Source organism: Protopterus annectens, chromosome 12.part0 (genome assembly GCF_019279795.1).
Source record: "Protopterus annectens isolate FY-2018-M chromosome 12.part0, PAN1.0, whole genome shotgun sequence".
In the NCBI taxonomy this organism is placed as follows: Eukaryota; Metazoa; Chordata; order Ceratodontiformes; family Protopteridae; genus Protopterus; species Protopterus annectens.
Genome location: NC_056746.1, coordinates 1281964146 through 1281977448, shown reverse-complemented (window position 1 = coordinate 1281977448; position 13303 = coordinate 1281964146). Strand labels below are relative to the sequence as shown.

At 38.1% G+C, this 13303-nt stretch overlaps 1 protein-coding gene across 3 annotated transcripts in view; it reads right to left on the bottom strand.

Annotated features, from left to right (window-relative positions):
• LOC122817133 (bactericidal permeability-increasing protein-like) overlaps window positions 1–13303 on the bottom strand; it is a 388416-nt gene that overhangs the window by 220387 nt on the left and 154726 nt on the right. For all 3 annotated transcript variants that reach the window (XM_044090325.1, XM_044090327.1, XM_044090326.1), the window contains exon 8: window positions 1104–1195. In XM_044090325.1, coding sequence (XP_043946260.1) covers window positions 1104–1195 — 92 coding nt within the window. The remainder of the gene's footprint in view (window positions 1–1103; window positions 1196–13303) is intronic.

The following is a 13303-nucleotide window of genomic DNA, read 5'->3' as shown; positions in this document are numbered from 1 at the left end:
ATACTTTTGCTTGACATTTTCAGTTTTATAAATCATAGCTTTTTAAAATTCATTCTATAGCTTTTGAGATTATATCTGGGTGTGGGTGTCTTATGGGGGAGTGAGGGCTGTATTTTGGGACAAGATAGTAAGCCTGGAAGAATAATTTACCGATAAGGAATAGTTATGACTTTCCAAATAGCTGCAATGAATAGGATGTTAAAGACAATGACAGAAAAAGAATAAAGATTTTGTATCTAGGTAACTATCAAAATCCAACATTTGACCATGTCAGTTCCTCAGACTTTTTTACAGTTAACTCTTAAGGCATGCTGACAGTGACACAAATAAATATTAATAACAGTGGAAGGGTATTTAAATTGCATTCATTTATAATGTCTGGCATTTACAGCCAGCTCTATTTGCCACACTACATTATATTCACTTAGTTAAATGCTGTGCATTACAGTGTAGACCTTTCTGCCTTATCACAGCTACCAAACCTGCTCCCTCTTAGATGAGCCTGAAATAAAAGTATTTCATGTCTGCATGCCTTTCCTAGTATACCTTTAAAAGACACGGCTTGCACCCGAGTGTTATTTTATGTTAATTCTTAACTTGACTTCAGCTAGTGATATATTGAAACAATGCCCTGGATATTACAACAAGATCACATTATTTTGCTTGCAGTTGTGTACTGTGCATTTATAATCTAACTCAGCTTTCACCCCACCCCTGGACCAAAACATTGACACAGATACCTCTGCTGCTTTCACAAAACTGCGGTGGTGGTGCTGCGGTAGCGTTGTCGCCTCACAGTTAGACGTTGGCCGTTCGATTCTCAGTTAAAGCGTCTACTGTGTGACGACATGCGTGAATGGGCGTTCCTTCGTTGAAGGTTGTGCGTTAGGCCCGGCAAGCCAGCATGTAAAACTCTACTGCCAATCATTAGCGGACCGGAGTTCCGCTGTGGCGACCCCTAACCGGGAAAAGCCGAAAGACACACACACACACCTCTGCTGCTTTCACTCACCTTCTCCTCACCATACATTATGACAAATACAATTATTTAATCAGGGTAGATTCTCACATAGTTACAGCTTTTAAACATTAACTTTATTTACCTTGAAATCAAGATCAGTATATTTATCTGTTATCTCCGGAGGATTGACCAGTGAGTACTCAATTTCAGCTATCTTGTCAATTTGAGCAGTAACTAAAAAAAAAAAAGAGACAAAAATACACTGGCTGTAACAAAACATTTTTATGTTAAGAAGATATATACATGTGGCAGCCGTAGGAGATACTTGTCAGTTACAAAAATATTTAATGAAGCATATTAAATTTCAGTAACTGTTAAACACTAATGATATGGTTGATTGGTTAATGATTGTTTGTTTACTTACAGAGTAAAATTCCTTATACATGAAAGATCCTGGCGGGGGAGGGGTGTGTGGCCAAGATGCCAGTCTGATAGCAGCAGAAATCCATAGCTTTGCTTAGAGTTTAATATCCTGACAAGAAATATACTTTAATTTTTAGAAAAATCTAGCTAAACGTATACTAAAAGTTAGATAACATAGACTCTATTATTTTCTAAAAATGAATACATAGTGGAGAATTTTTTTAATAATTCCTGTCAAGAAGTTTTCTACTGGAGATCTCAAGATGAGCAACTCGAAGAACCCACACCAGGAGAGCACAGTGAAGAAAGAACTACATCTTAACCCACACCAGGAGAGCACAGTGAAGAAAGAACTACATCTTAACCCACACCAGGAGAGCACAGTGAAGAAAGAACTACATCTTAACCCACACCAGGAGAGCACAGTGAAGAAAGAACTACATCTTAACCCACACCAGGAGAGCACAGTGAAGAAAGAACTACATCTTAACCCACACCAGGAGAGCACAGTGAAGAAAGAACTACATCTTAACCCACACCAGGAGAGCACAGTGAAGAAAGAACTACATCTTAACCCACACCAGGAGAGCACAGTGAAGAAAGAACTACATCTTAACCCACACCAGGAGAGCACAGTGAAGAAAGAACTACATCTTAACCCACAGCAGGAGAGCACAGTGAAGAAAGAACTACATCTTAACCCACACCAGGAGAGCACAGTGAAGAAAGAACTACATCTTAACCCACACCAGGAGAGCACAGTGAAGAAAGAACTACATCTTAACCCACACCAGGAGAGCACAGTGAAGAAAGAACTACATCTTAACCCACACCAGGAGAGCACAGTGAAGAAAGAACTACATCTTATAGGTTCATAGGAGTGTACTAGGCTAATGGCCCTGGGGCCTTTACAAGCCTAGCCCATAGGATTACCCTGACATCGTGATACCCGACCTTAGTTCCCAGTGCCTCTGTCGAGTAAAGCCACTGCAGTGATCCCTGGGGTGAATTTTCTATTTCCCATCCACTCATCAAGATTTCTCTTGAAGAGGGCCAGTGAGGTGCTCTGCTTGACATGTATGGGAAGTCTATTCCAGAGCATGGGCAGTCTCTGAGTTATGAACCTGTCTGTCTAGCATGTTCTGTTGATTGTGGTAATGAGGTTGAGTGTGTAGTGCAGAGGGATTGGGATTTCTTTAGATGTAGCATTTCTAACAGAGATGGGTCAGGCATGGCTTTGTAAGTTAAGCCGAGATCTCCTTTAAGTAGACGATATGAGACAGAGAATATTTAGATTTTTTTAGTCTGTCCATATAGGACAAATATTTAAGGCCTAGGATCCTCTTTGTGAGGTACTTTTGCGGCCTCTCCAGTTGTTGCAGGTGTTTAGTGAGGTACATGCCAAACGAGGCATTGTACTCAATGAGTGGCCTAATGAGAGAAGAGTAGAGGGGGACAATAGCCTCTTTTTTCCTGGATGCAAAACCCTTAGTAATGAGATGTGCCATATAGAAGGACTTTCTGACCACAGTGGCAATGTGGTGGTCAAAGGAGAGGTTGCTGTGAATCTGTGTTCCCCGATCTCTTATAATGCCTTCTGTGTTCAGTGGAGTACCATCGATGTGGTAATTCATGAGAACTGATTTTTTTTTCCAAAGGGGGTGACGACACATTTTTTTGGCATTGAGATTAAAGCCATGGTTCTGACACCAGACGTTGGTCTCAGTGAGGCCTTTTTGTAGGATGTCAACATCACTTGGGGAGTTAATAATAGCTCCCAACTTGCAATTGTCTGAGAACTTTGTCAGACAGAATCCCTTCATGTTGGCCTGGACTTCAGAGAAGTAGATACCATACAGGAGAGGACCCAGGACCGAACCCTTTGGGACTCCACTCTTGACTGGTCAGCAGTCTGACTTGGAGACAGCTACTTTCACACTGTGGGTTCTATCTGTGAGCCAGTTTGCAATCCACCTAGTGATATAGGGGTTGATGCCTAGCTCAATGAGTTTTTCTATGATTCCTGAGTGGGGAATGGTGTCCAAGGCCTTGACCAGAGCAAGGTAGGCTGTATGAACCACCTTGCCTTCATCCACAGCTCTGGTGACTGACTCAAAGAAGTTGACCAAGATGAGCAGGCATGATCTACTCTTCCCAAAACCAAACTGTGTGGGATCCATAGTTTGGAGATTCCCTATATCCTTGCTTATTAGGTCCATGATGATGATGCGTTCCATAGCTTTGCATATCAGACTAGTCAGGCTAATGGGGCGATAGTTCCCAGGGTCTGTAGTCGCTCCTCCTTTGTGGAGAGGGATGACCATAGCAGTGCGCCATTTGGTACGGACAAAGCCTGAGGTGAGGGTGTGATTGAACAGGGCACACAGGTGAGGTGTCAGTTCACTCTGTAGTTCATGTAGAACACAGCCAGGGATATTGTCAGGTCCCATAGAAGCTGTATTCTTGGCCTTGGACAGTGCTGTTTTAACCTGTGCAGCAGTAATACTGGGTGCCTGTCAATCTACTGGTATTGTGATTGGTCTTTGGGGGAGGGGAGTTGGCACTGAATCTGTCGGCCAGTATATTGGCAATATCTGTTGGCTCTGTCTAGGAGGTACCATTGTGCAGTAGCTCAGAGCAAATTTAGGTATTGCCATGGAGGTTCTTTACTTAACTATAGAATGCATTGTGTTTGTCTTTATTATCTGCTGCAATTCTGTTTTCATAGCTAGCTTTAGAGGATCCGATAAGGGATTTAAACTTTTTGTTGAGACTGATAAGGGAGTTTTTCCAGTCTTGGGACTTCACCTTATTCCACATCAGTTTCCTCCTTCTGTTGTAGAGTTTGTTTATGGCAGGGGACCACCAGATTGGCTTGCTTTTTTTGGAGGAGAACATCTTGGTTCTATTGGGTATGGCGAGATCCAGGCATTTGTGTACGTGTTCGTACAGTGCATTGGTGTATGATTCGGTGGCCATGCAACTATTCTTCATTTGCATGGATACCGTGAAGTTAGCCCCCTCTGTTCTTAGGAGCGCAAAGTCAGCTTTGGAGAAGTTTTTCATGGTGGTTACCTTTGTGGGGGTAGGGGTGTGGGAGGGATGTGGATTTTCAAGGTGATTAGTTTGTGGTTGGATCTAGCCATGGACATGTTTACTATTGGTGTATAGCAACGGTCGCCTATGTTAGCAATGACCAGGTCAAGGATGTTGCTACCTCTTGTGGGGGAAAGAATGAGCTGGTCCAGGGCACTGGAATTAATGAATTCCAGGAAACGTTGGGCAAGTGAATTGGTACATGAGTAGTTTTCCCGGTTAATGGAGAGGGTAGTTGAAGTTGCCCAGTATGAGTGTGTTAGGTTGGACCTTAATATTCTCCAGGGTGCTTTGGAACGTGGAATGAGTGTCTTGGCACATGGTTGTGGACCTGTAACAGGCTACGACCTAAATTGCTGTCTTACTCAATGTTAGCTGCACCTGAAGTATCTCTGATGCGTTATGTTGGGCTACCTGTCTGGAGGTGTGTATCCTTTATGAATATGGAAACACCACCACCTTTGGACCTTCGGTCCAAGTTCTGGGGCCGAAAGGTGTGGAGTGAGTTATAGCCTGGTAGTGCAGGGTTGCTTTCTGCTGCCTTGAACCAGGTCTCTGTTACAGCACAAATGCTGATGTCTCCATTTTAAGGAGTGCTTCGAGTGAGTGTATTTTGAGATTTAGACTTCTAGCATTGAGCAGCATGACCCTCAGATTGCATTTGTTTGTAGTTGTTACGGTGGTAATTTGGTCTTTGGAACATCGCCTAAAAAAGGCACTATAGGGGTGGCAAGAGCCTTGGCCATTATCCAAAAGCCCAGGGGTGACAGATGCAGGCCATCTCTGGCAAAGCATTGAGGTCTGTCAATCATGTCATCCCAGGCAGACAGATAATGGATTCCCTTAGAATGACACCAGAAACTTAGTGATAGGTTATACTACTTTATTAACAACCATTTAATCTATGAGGCATGCACATCGAGTCAATGCAATCTCACTTAACCAGATCACTTAATTAGCAAAATAGATAAAAGGAGAGCTGATAAGGAGGATTAAAATGATTCAGTTTCACTTAAAGGCTTTGAGGTTAGAACTACAACAAATGAGAGGAAGAAGCTATTAGAAAATGGATGATAACAGCTAATAGTTTTGTATAAGCACCCCCCGTCCCAAAAAAGTCTTCATACAATAGCTGCTAAACATGTTAGCTGCCACAGAAACATGACTGGGATCTTAAAATTCTAGAGCTTATACATTACATTACATGGAATAACTGAGGAGGTAGTTTTAATTTGTTAACCAGTTAAATGAACTTGTTCAAAGAGTCATTTTCAGTCCTGATGCAGGTCAGAAGGCAAACAATGTTATATATATAAAAATAGCAAGATTAAAAATATAATACACAAAGGTAAACATGAGTACATCAAGTAACAAAGCATCATACAAGGAAATACAATAATCAGAAGTGATACTACTAATAAACATGAAAAAGAAAAATGCAGCAGTAAACGAGTAGACAAAGTGCTATTCAACAACGAAGACTTCAGGATGGCACAGAACTGAATAACATTCATTATAAATGGCAGTTTATGCAGTCTGTTTTGTTAAATCAAGTTATGCTCTGAATCAGATTGAGTACTTCATTCTACACTTACGCAGTGCACTGCACAGTTTAATTAGTTTTACGAACAGTGAAAACATCCATATCAACCTCCAAGCTCAAGACGTCTGGACAGTTCCAAAAAAAAATGGAGGGGGGGGGCAAAGGCCCAAAATCAGGAACAAATTTTACATATTTTTATAAACTTAGAATGTTGCTAGTATTACAGAATTTTATGCAGCGTTAGCATTGTTGCCTCACAGCAAGAGGTTCTCCCGTTCGATTCTCGTCTGGAGTGCGGGGAGTGCCTTCTCTGTGGAGTCTGCGTGTCCTCCCCATGGTTGGGTGGTGTTCAAAAGACATGCGTAAATGGGCATGCCTTTGTTGATGGTTGGATGTCAAGCTGGCACCTCAGCGTTCGTGAAAAATCTACTGCCAATCATTAGCGGACCGGAGTTCCTCTGTGGTGACCCCTCACCGGGAAAATCGAAAGACAAACAACAACTTTAATGTGCATTTTCTAAAGGATGTCCAGTCTGAAACTCAAATGTATGTCAACATTTAGTCACCTCAATATTCATTGATTTCCCAGAAACCACAAATTATATGAGGAAAACACTATAAATAAGAGGCAAAAATCTGTACAGTTTGCAAAAATCTTGACAGCTGAGAGGTATGAGTGAAAACAGCAAAGAAACAAGAATAAGAGAGTAAAAGACAGAATGCAGTTAAGAAGCTTAGTGTTCCAAGTATTTAAAGGGAACAGATAAGAAAAGTTTTTTTTTTGAGTGCAGCTCAGAAGCAGAAGAGGTGGAGGAGACAGTTAGTTTCAAGATGGAGGGAATTCCAGGGTATATCCGAAAGTTTGCACTCCAGCTTGTGATGTACGTTGTAGCTCAATGTAATAATGAGGACATTGGCTTTTATGTTTGAAATTATTGGCATGAGTTTGTCTAATATGGTTAATTTACCACACATGAACATAGTGGTGACAGCTTGTCTAATATACAGGATATTGTTACTGCACTTTTAGGCATATGTCTCAGCTTATCTGATATAAACTTACTGCAGCTGACATTACCTGTTTGACCTTTTGCGTTTGCTATCTTTAGGGCTGTTATTCCTATGCTTGACGTCACCTGTGACATCCTTACCCTTGCTGCCATTATTGTTAGCATTATTTGCAATCTACCACTATTGATAGTTACTGTGTCTTTATTCTGCTGTAAATACTCTCTTATTCTAACCTTTAACTTTGTGCAGCCTGTTATACCATATTTTAGATGGCACCATTTTCTGCAAATAGCTGTATAATACATCTTAACACAAGGTTTTAACCTAGCCTTTTTACCTGCTGGTCAACATGGATGTTCTATTCTTGCTCCTTCTGCAGCCAACCTTTTAGCACTTGCTGTTGTGAGTCAGTATAGTAAATACCTTACGGTTAACAAAAAATGAATTGTTACTGCCTCATAATGATTCAGTCTGTGAGAGATTGTTATTTATTAAACCTGGAGGCTAACCTCTCATATCAAACTCCCTTTGATAAGCATCACCCAAACTTATGCACAGCACAATGTGCTTAAATGACACCAGCTTATTTTAAGGGTGTCAAAAGAGCACAAACAAAGCCTCCTATGCAAAGGACTAAGAAACCTTTTAGCCATTAGGTTACACTATAACACCCCTGATGTTCATTGCACACATCTGTAGTCAGTCTGCAAACATCCATGTGTCACAAACTTGCTGTCCCAAAGATAAACAGGTGCAGGGGAAGTACAGTTTCATGCTGGAGAAAGGATTACTGAGATGTGATATGAATAAGCAATTTTTTTTTTACAAAAGGGCAATATTTACATGGAGAGGCTTTCCTAAAATAGATTTTAGGATCAAAAACTGACAATATCCAACATATGTGACAAAGATGTACATCAAGTCCAGAAAAAAAGAAAAATATTCATTTACAAGAAATTAGAGTTTTTAGGAATTTAGAGAAAGATGATAAACAAGGTGGGATAAAAGGTTATCAGATGCTTTTCAAAAAATTTACCAAAATCGAAAATAGTGCTCTTCATAAAACCATTTCTACAGTGGCAGCTTTAACATAAGTATTATTATGTCAGCTGAAAATGTATAATCTTTAGTACTTTCCTTAGATAATTCATACATTTCTGCGGTGGTGCAGTGGTAGTGTTGTTGCCTCACAGCATGAGGTTCTCCCGTTCGATTCTCAGCTAGTGTGTGGGGAGTGCCTTCTGTGTGGAGTCTGCATGTCCTCCCCGTGGGTCAAGTGGTGTTCTGAAAGACATGCGTGAATGGGTGTGCCTTCATTGAAAGTTGGGCGTCAAGCTGGCAACTCGGCACCGTGAAAATCTACTGCCAATCATTAGCAGACCGGAGTTCCGCTGTGGCGACCCTTAACCAGGAAAAACCGAAAGACAACAACTTTCCTTAGATAATTCATATGTCATAGCAATAATATCAAAGGCTTAAAATACATAGGTTTACCTGTTTATTCTAGGCTAATGATTACTGGGGCCTTTATAAGCCTAGCCAAGCATCTCAAATGAACCCCACAAGTTTATGTGCCAGGCTTTGTAATTCAAGCCAAGCTTCTCAAATTTATTTCACAAGTTTGTGTACCTTAGAGGTTATTTTAAAGGGTATATGTAAGCTAGGGCAAGATTTACAGGCTGCATCTGTCCATTGCAGACATAGGTGTGAGACCTGGGGTACATTTTCAACTTCCCAGCCACCGATCCAGGTTTCTCTTGAATAGGGTTAGCATAGAGTTCTGCTTCACATGGATGGAAAGTCTGTTGTGGAGAAGGGAAACTCTCTGAGACACATACCTGTCCCATTAATGTGTACTATTTATGTTGCAAGCAAAGTTCAGATGCTATTCATTTTTTTTGGATATGCAAAAGGTGCATCAGAGTGGGATCCAAGGATAACTTGTATGCCAGTAGGTATTTTATGTTTTGCCTAAGGAAGTGCAGTGGTGAAAACACCAAAGCTTGCAAATATCTCATTCACTACAGAAGTAGTTCTAAATTCTAGCCTGAAAGCAGGTGAACTATAACAGATAATTCCATTTGTAGATCTGGCATATGACATTTGACATATATTACAATAACCTTTGAGTAGTTTGTAATAGTACCTTTCAAAGAGGTTGAAAATGCTTGATATACAGCTACCAAATTATTATTATTATTAGTATCATATGAAATGTATTTGACTAGATTGTGAAAACATCAGTCTTATTATCTGTAGTAGGACTCCTAGCCCATGACTGCTAAATCTGAATTAATTATGAAAATGATGCAGTTTGTGTAGTTTTTACTGTTCCACATTCAACACCTTGCATAATATTCGCTAGTATACAAAACTATACAGAAACTGACACATCTTGTCTATTTAACCGTATATCACATGTCACTGTCTGAAATATGTATATATTGAAGAAGCTGACTATATTTAACACTTCTTGAATAAATAACCAAAATGTTATGTAACACTTTGTGTAAGGTTTGCATTAGTAGTTCTTTTAATTTAAGACAGTTTTGTGAAAATGTTATGCTAAGGCAGAACCTGCTAGTCTATCAACTTTCTAAGTTTATAAGAGCAATATTTAAACATTATCCTTATTTTTGGGTCTTTATCCCCCAGTTATCTATGGCTTTGTCCAGATTTCTTAAACTGAGAGCTTGAGAGGTATGGGTTAAATATTTCAGGAAAGTTTCTTTCAGAAAACATATTTACTAAAGAGTGTTAAACTTTTTTTTAAAATCATTTATCATCTCCTTCAAACACAAATCCTACAATATCCATAAGTAAAACCAGGAAAATCCATTTCAAATTGTAACACAATCTGGATGGCACTGTTACAAGCTATCATGAAATGCAGTTATTAATACAACAATCTTGTATACACTGGTACAAAACATATAGTTTCACTCATGACTGGCGCTCAGATTTTGCTTTCCATATATTTTCTTCTTCAGTATCATGTCTTTACATGCCATCAATGCATGCATTGCTTGACTTCATTCATATAAATAATGTCTCCTTACTACTGGACAACCCTTTCAAACTAAAATAGCTGCTTTACAAATCCATCCAGCTCTTAAGGTGCTGATCAGTCTTAACTGAGGGCCGTTAACATTCCATTGCCAAATAATAACTGAATCAGCACTTTTACACCCAGATTATATTCTTTTGTTCATTGAAAGAAATATATTGGAAATAGGTAACAATAGTAAGAGCTGTATATAGTGCAGACTCGAGTCACAGCTGTATAGCTTACATAAACATATCATTGCAAACGCATTGCTTATGACATAAAAATAGTCTCCCACCTGTTACATATCATCAGTCAGAATCATCTTAAATCGCTACTAATCAACATCCTTGAAAGAAGCATATTTGAAATAATAATTAAACTTTGCATTTGCATAGGGAAACCATGCTGAACACTCTTTTTGTAACCTACAGAAATATCATACAAATGCCATCTATCCTATGTAAGGCTGCTGCCTATTTAACATAAGCATCCTGATATACTGTCTATCTTAATGTGTTTTTATATTAATCACTACTATTCAAAATACAAAGGATATTCTTAAATATAAATAAAACATATAAACACATGCTCACAAAATTATAAATGTGTTCAAATCACCTTTTGTGGACATAGTGTCTCATTACTGTTTATAAAATGTAGAAGAACACATTTATAGCATTAGTTATTGTAATTAACAGCAGACGCTAGGCTATAAACTCGTTCTATACTGACCTCACATACTTCTGAGGCTGAGAGTCATACACATTGAAAATCAACAACTTAAAATATGCATGAAAGTAAAGGCTGTAACTTCAAAATTAGAGGGGTTATAAATCCCATACTAGCGTCACGGAATAATGTTTTAGAAACTGATAATCAGAATACAATTCCTCTTTAAGCGACAGATTCAAAGGTTCATTTTGTATATCTGACTCCGTTGCATTACACATACTTGCATACAGCAAAAAATAGAGTAGGAAATAACATCGACAACATTAACTATTGTAATCAGTGAAAAAAGTCTGTACCATATTTCCATATTAACCTCATACATTTCTGTGGCTAGAAATTATCATGTGGGTTATACATACTGAAATTCACTAGCTTAAAATACTTGCCTGTCTAGAAACCCATCACAAACCAGGAAAATTAAAAACAACAATTTTAACCAGTATGCCTCCAGAAGGATGTGAGATAACTCCAAAGTTGAATAAATACGTCCTTTATTAAAATAAATACTGCAAAATATGGTAAAACAATAAACTCAGTAAAACAAAGTGGTTTTCGGCCCACCAGTGGTGAGACTTCTTCAGGCAAAATAATTAATTCATATGTTCAGCATTTAAATACATTCCTTTACTTAACCAAGCCTCTGCCAGCCAATGAAAATAGGGGGTTATACATTGCTCACTAATAATGAATGAAAACTTTCGTTCTGAGTTAACTCTATGTTAAACCCACATCAATTGTTCTTACAGATGTTGCAGCAATAAAATAGCAACAAACTCCTAAAAATTGATAAAGAACAACAAATAAAAGCTTTTGTGTAAAGCATGTATTTGTATATATGAATAAATGAGTTCCTGTTTTGACCCTAAACACTACTGTCCTATGTACATTTAAATGGATTAAAAAAGGTCTTAGAACTAAAATCATTACATACCATTAGGCTAAAAAAAAATTATATATATATATATATATATATATATATATATTCAATAAATTACAATGTTTTACAGTATAACAATTCATTTCTTGCATATAAAATCACCATGGCAGATTTTATAAGTTTTATAAGTACCCTTCCCTTTTGGACGTCTCGGAAAAATGTTACAATGTTAACATATTATAATGTTAAACTTGTTAAAATTGTCTTATCCAAAGGGAATCAACTTGATTTGTGACAGCCCCAATACATACATGCCCAATCAGTTTTTTGGCCTAATACTCACTCACATCCATTACCTCAAAAGATTTTTTTAACTTTAATATACACGTGATTGAGTAGATTTCATTCAACCCAGGACTGATGCAGGCTTTAGTCTCAAGTTGCCACATCAATTCCAGTTTTTTCAGGTACAGCGATTCCGGCCCCCTCTCCCATCTGGGATGACGCTGTCAATTGCCTTAAACTTAAAATGATGGTCTGTATATTCTTGCCTGTGCCTGCTTCAAAGCATTTTCCATGCTCCCCTTCTTTATGTGGTACAGGTGTTCATAAACTCTTTCCCTAAACCTCATGTCAGTCTTTCCTATGTAGAATGCTGAACACTGCTGGCATTGATCTACATAGACCACAGCTTTGGACTGACAGTTAAGTTTGTGTGTAATCCTATATTCCTGATCCCTGATGGTAAAGGATTTGCAATTAAACATGCAATTCCTGTTTGCATACTTAATTGTAGCATTTGTAAATTCCAAAATATTTTTCAAATTTTGGCCTACATTGTAACATTTTTTTGAGATGTCCAAAAGGGAAGGGTACTTATAAAACTTATAAAATCTGCTATGGTGAGTTGATATGCAAGAAATGAATTTTTATATTGTAAAACATTGTAATTAATTTATTGGTATATATATATATATATATATATATATATATATATATATATATATATATTTTTAGCCTAATAGTATGTAATGGTTTTAGTTCTAAGACCTTTTTTAACCCATTTAAATGTACATAGGACAGTAGTGTTTAGGGTCAAACCAGGAACTCATTTATTCATATATAGAAGCACATATTCTTTTACACAAAAGCTTTTATTTGTTGTTCTTTATCAATTTTTTGGAGTTTGTTGCTACTTTATTGCTGTAACATCTGTAAGAACAATTGAGGTGGGTTTAACACAGAGTTAACTTCGAGAGATGGTTTCCATTCATTATTAATGAGCAATGTATAACTCCCTATTTTCATTGGCTTGCAGAGGCTTGGTTAAGTAAAGGAATGTATTTAAATGCTGAAAATATGAATGAATTATTTTACCTGAAGAAGTCTCCCCACTGGTGGGATGAAAAGCTCTTTGTTTTACTGAGTTTATTGTTTTATCGTATTTTGCAGTATTTATTTTAATAAAGGACGTATTTATTCAACGTTGGAGTTATCTCACATCCTTCTGAAGGCATACTGGTAGAAACCCATCATGTTAAAAATTACTAGTATGTCCTAAATCCCATTCTAACCCCAACAAATGGATAAACAGGGTCTATGTTATATTGT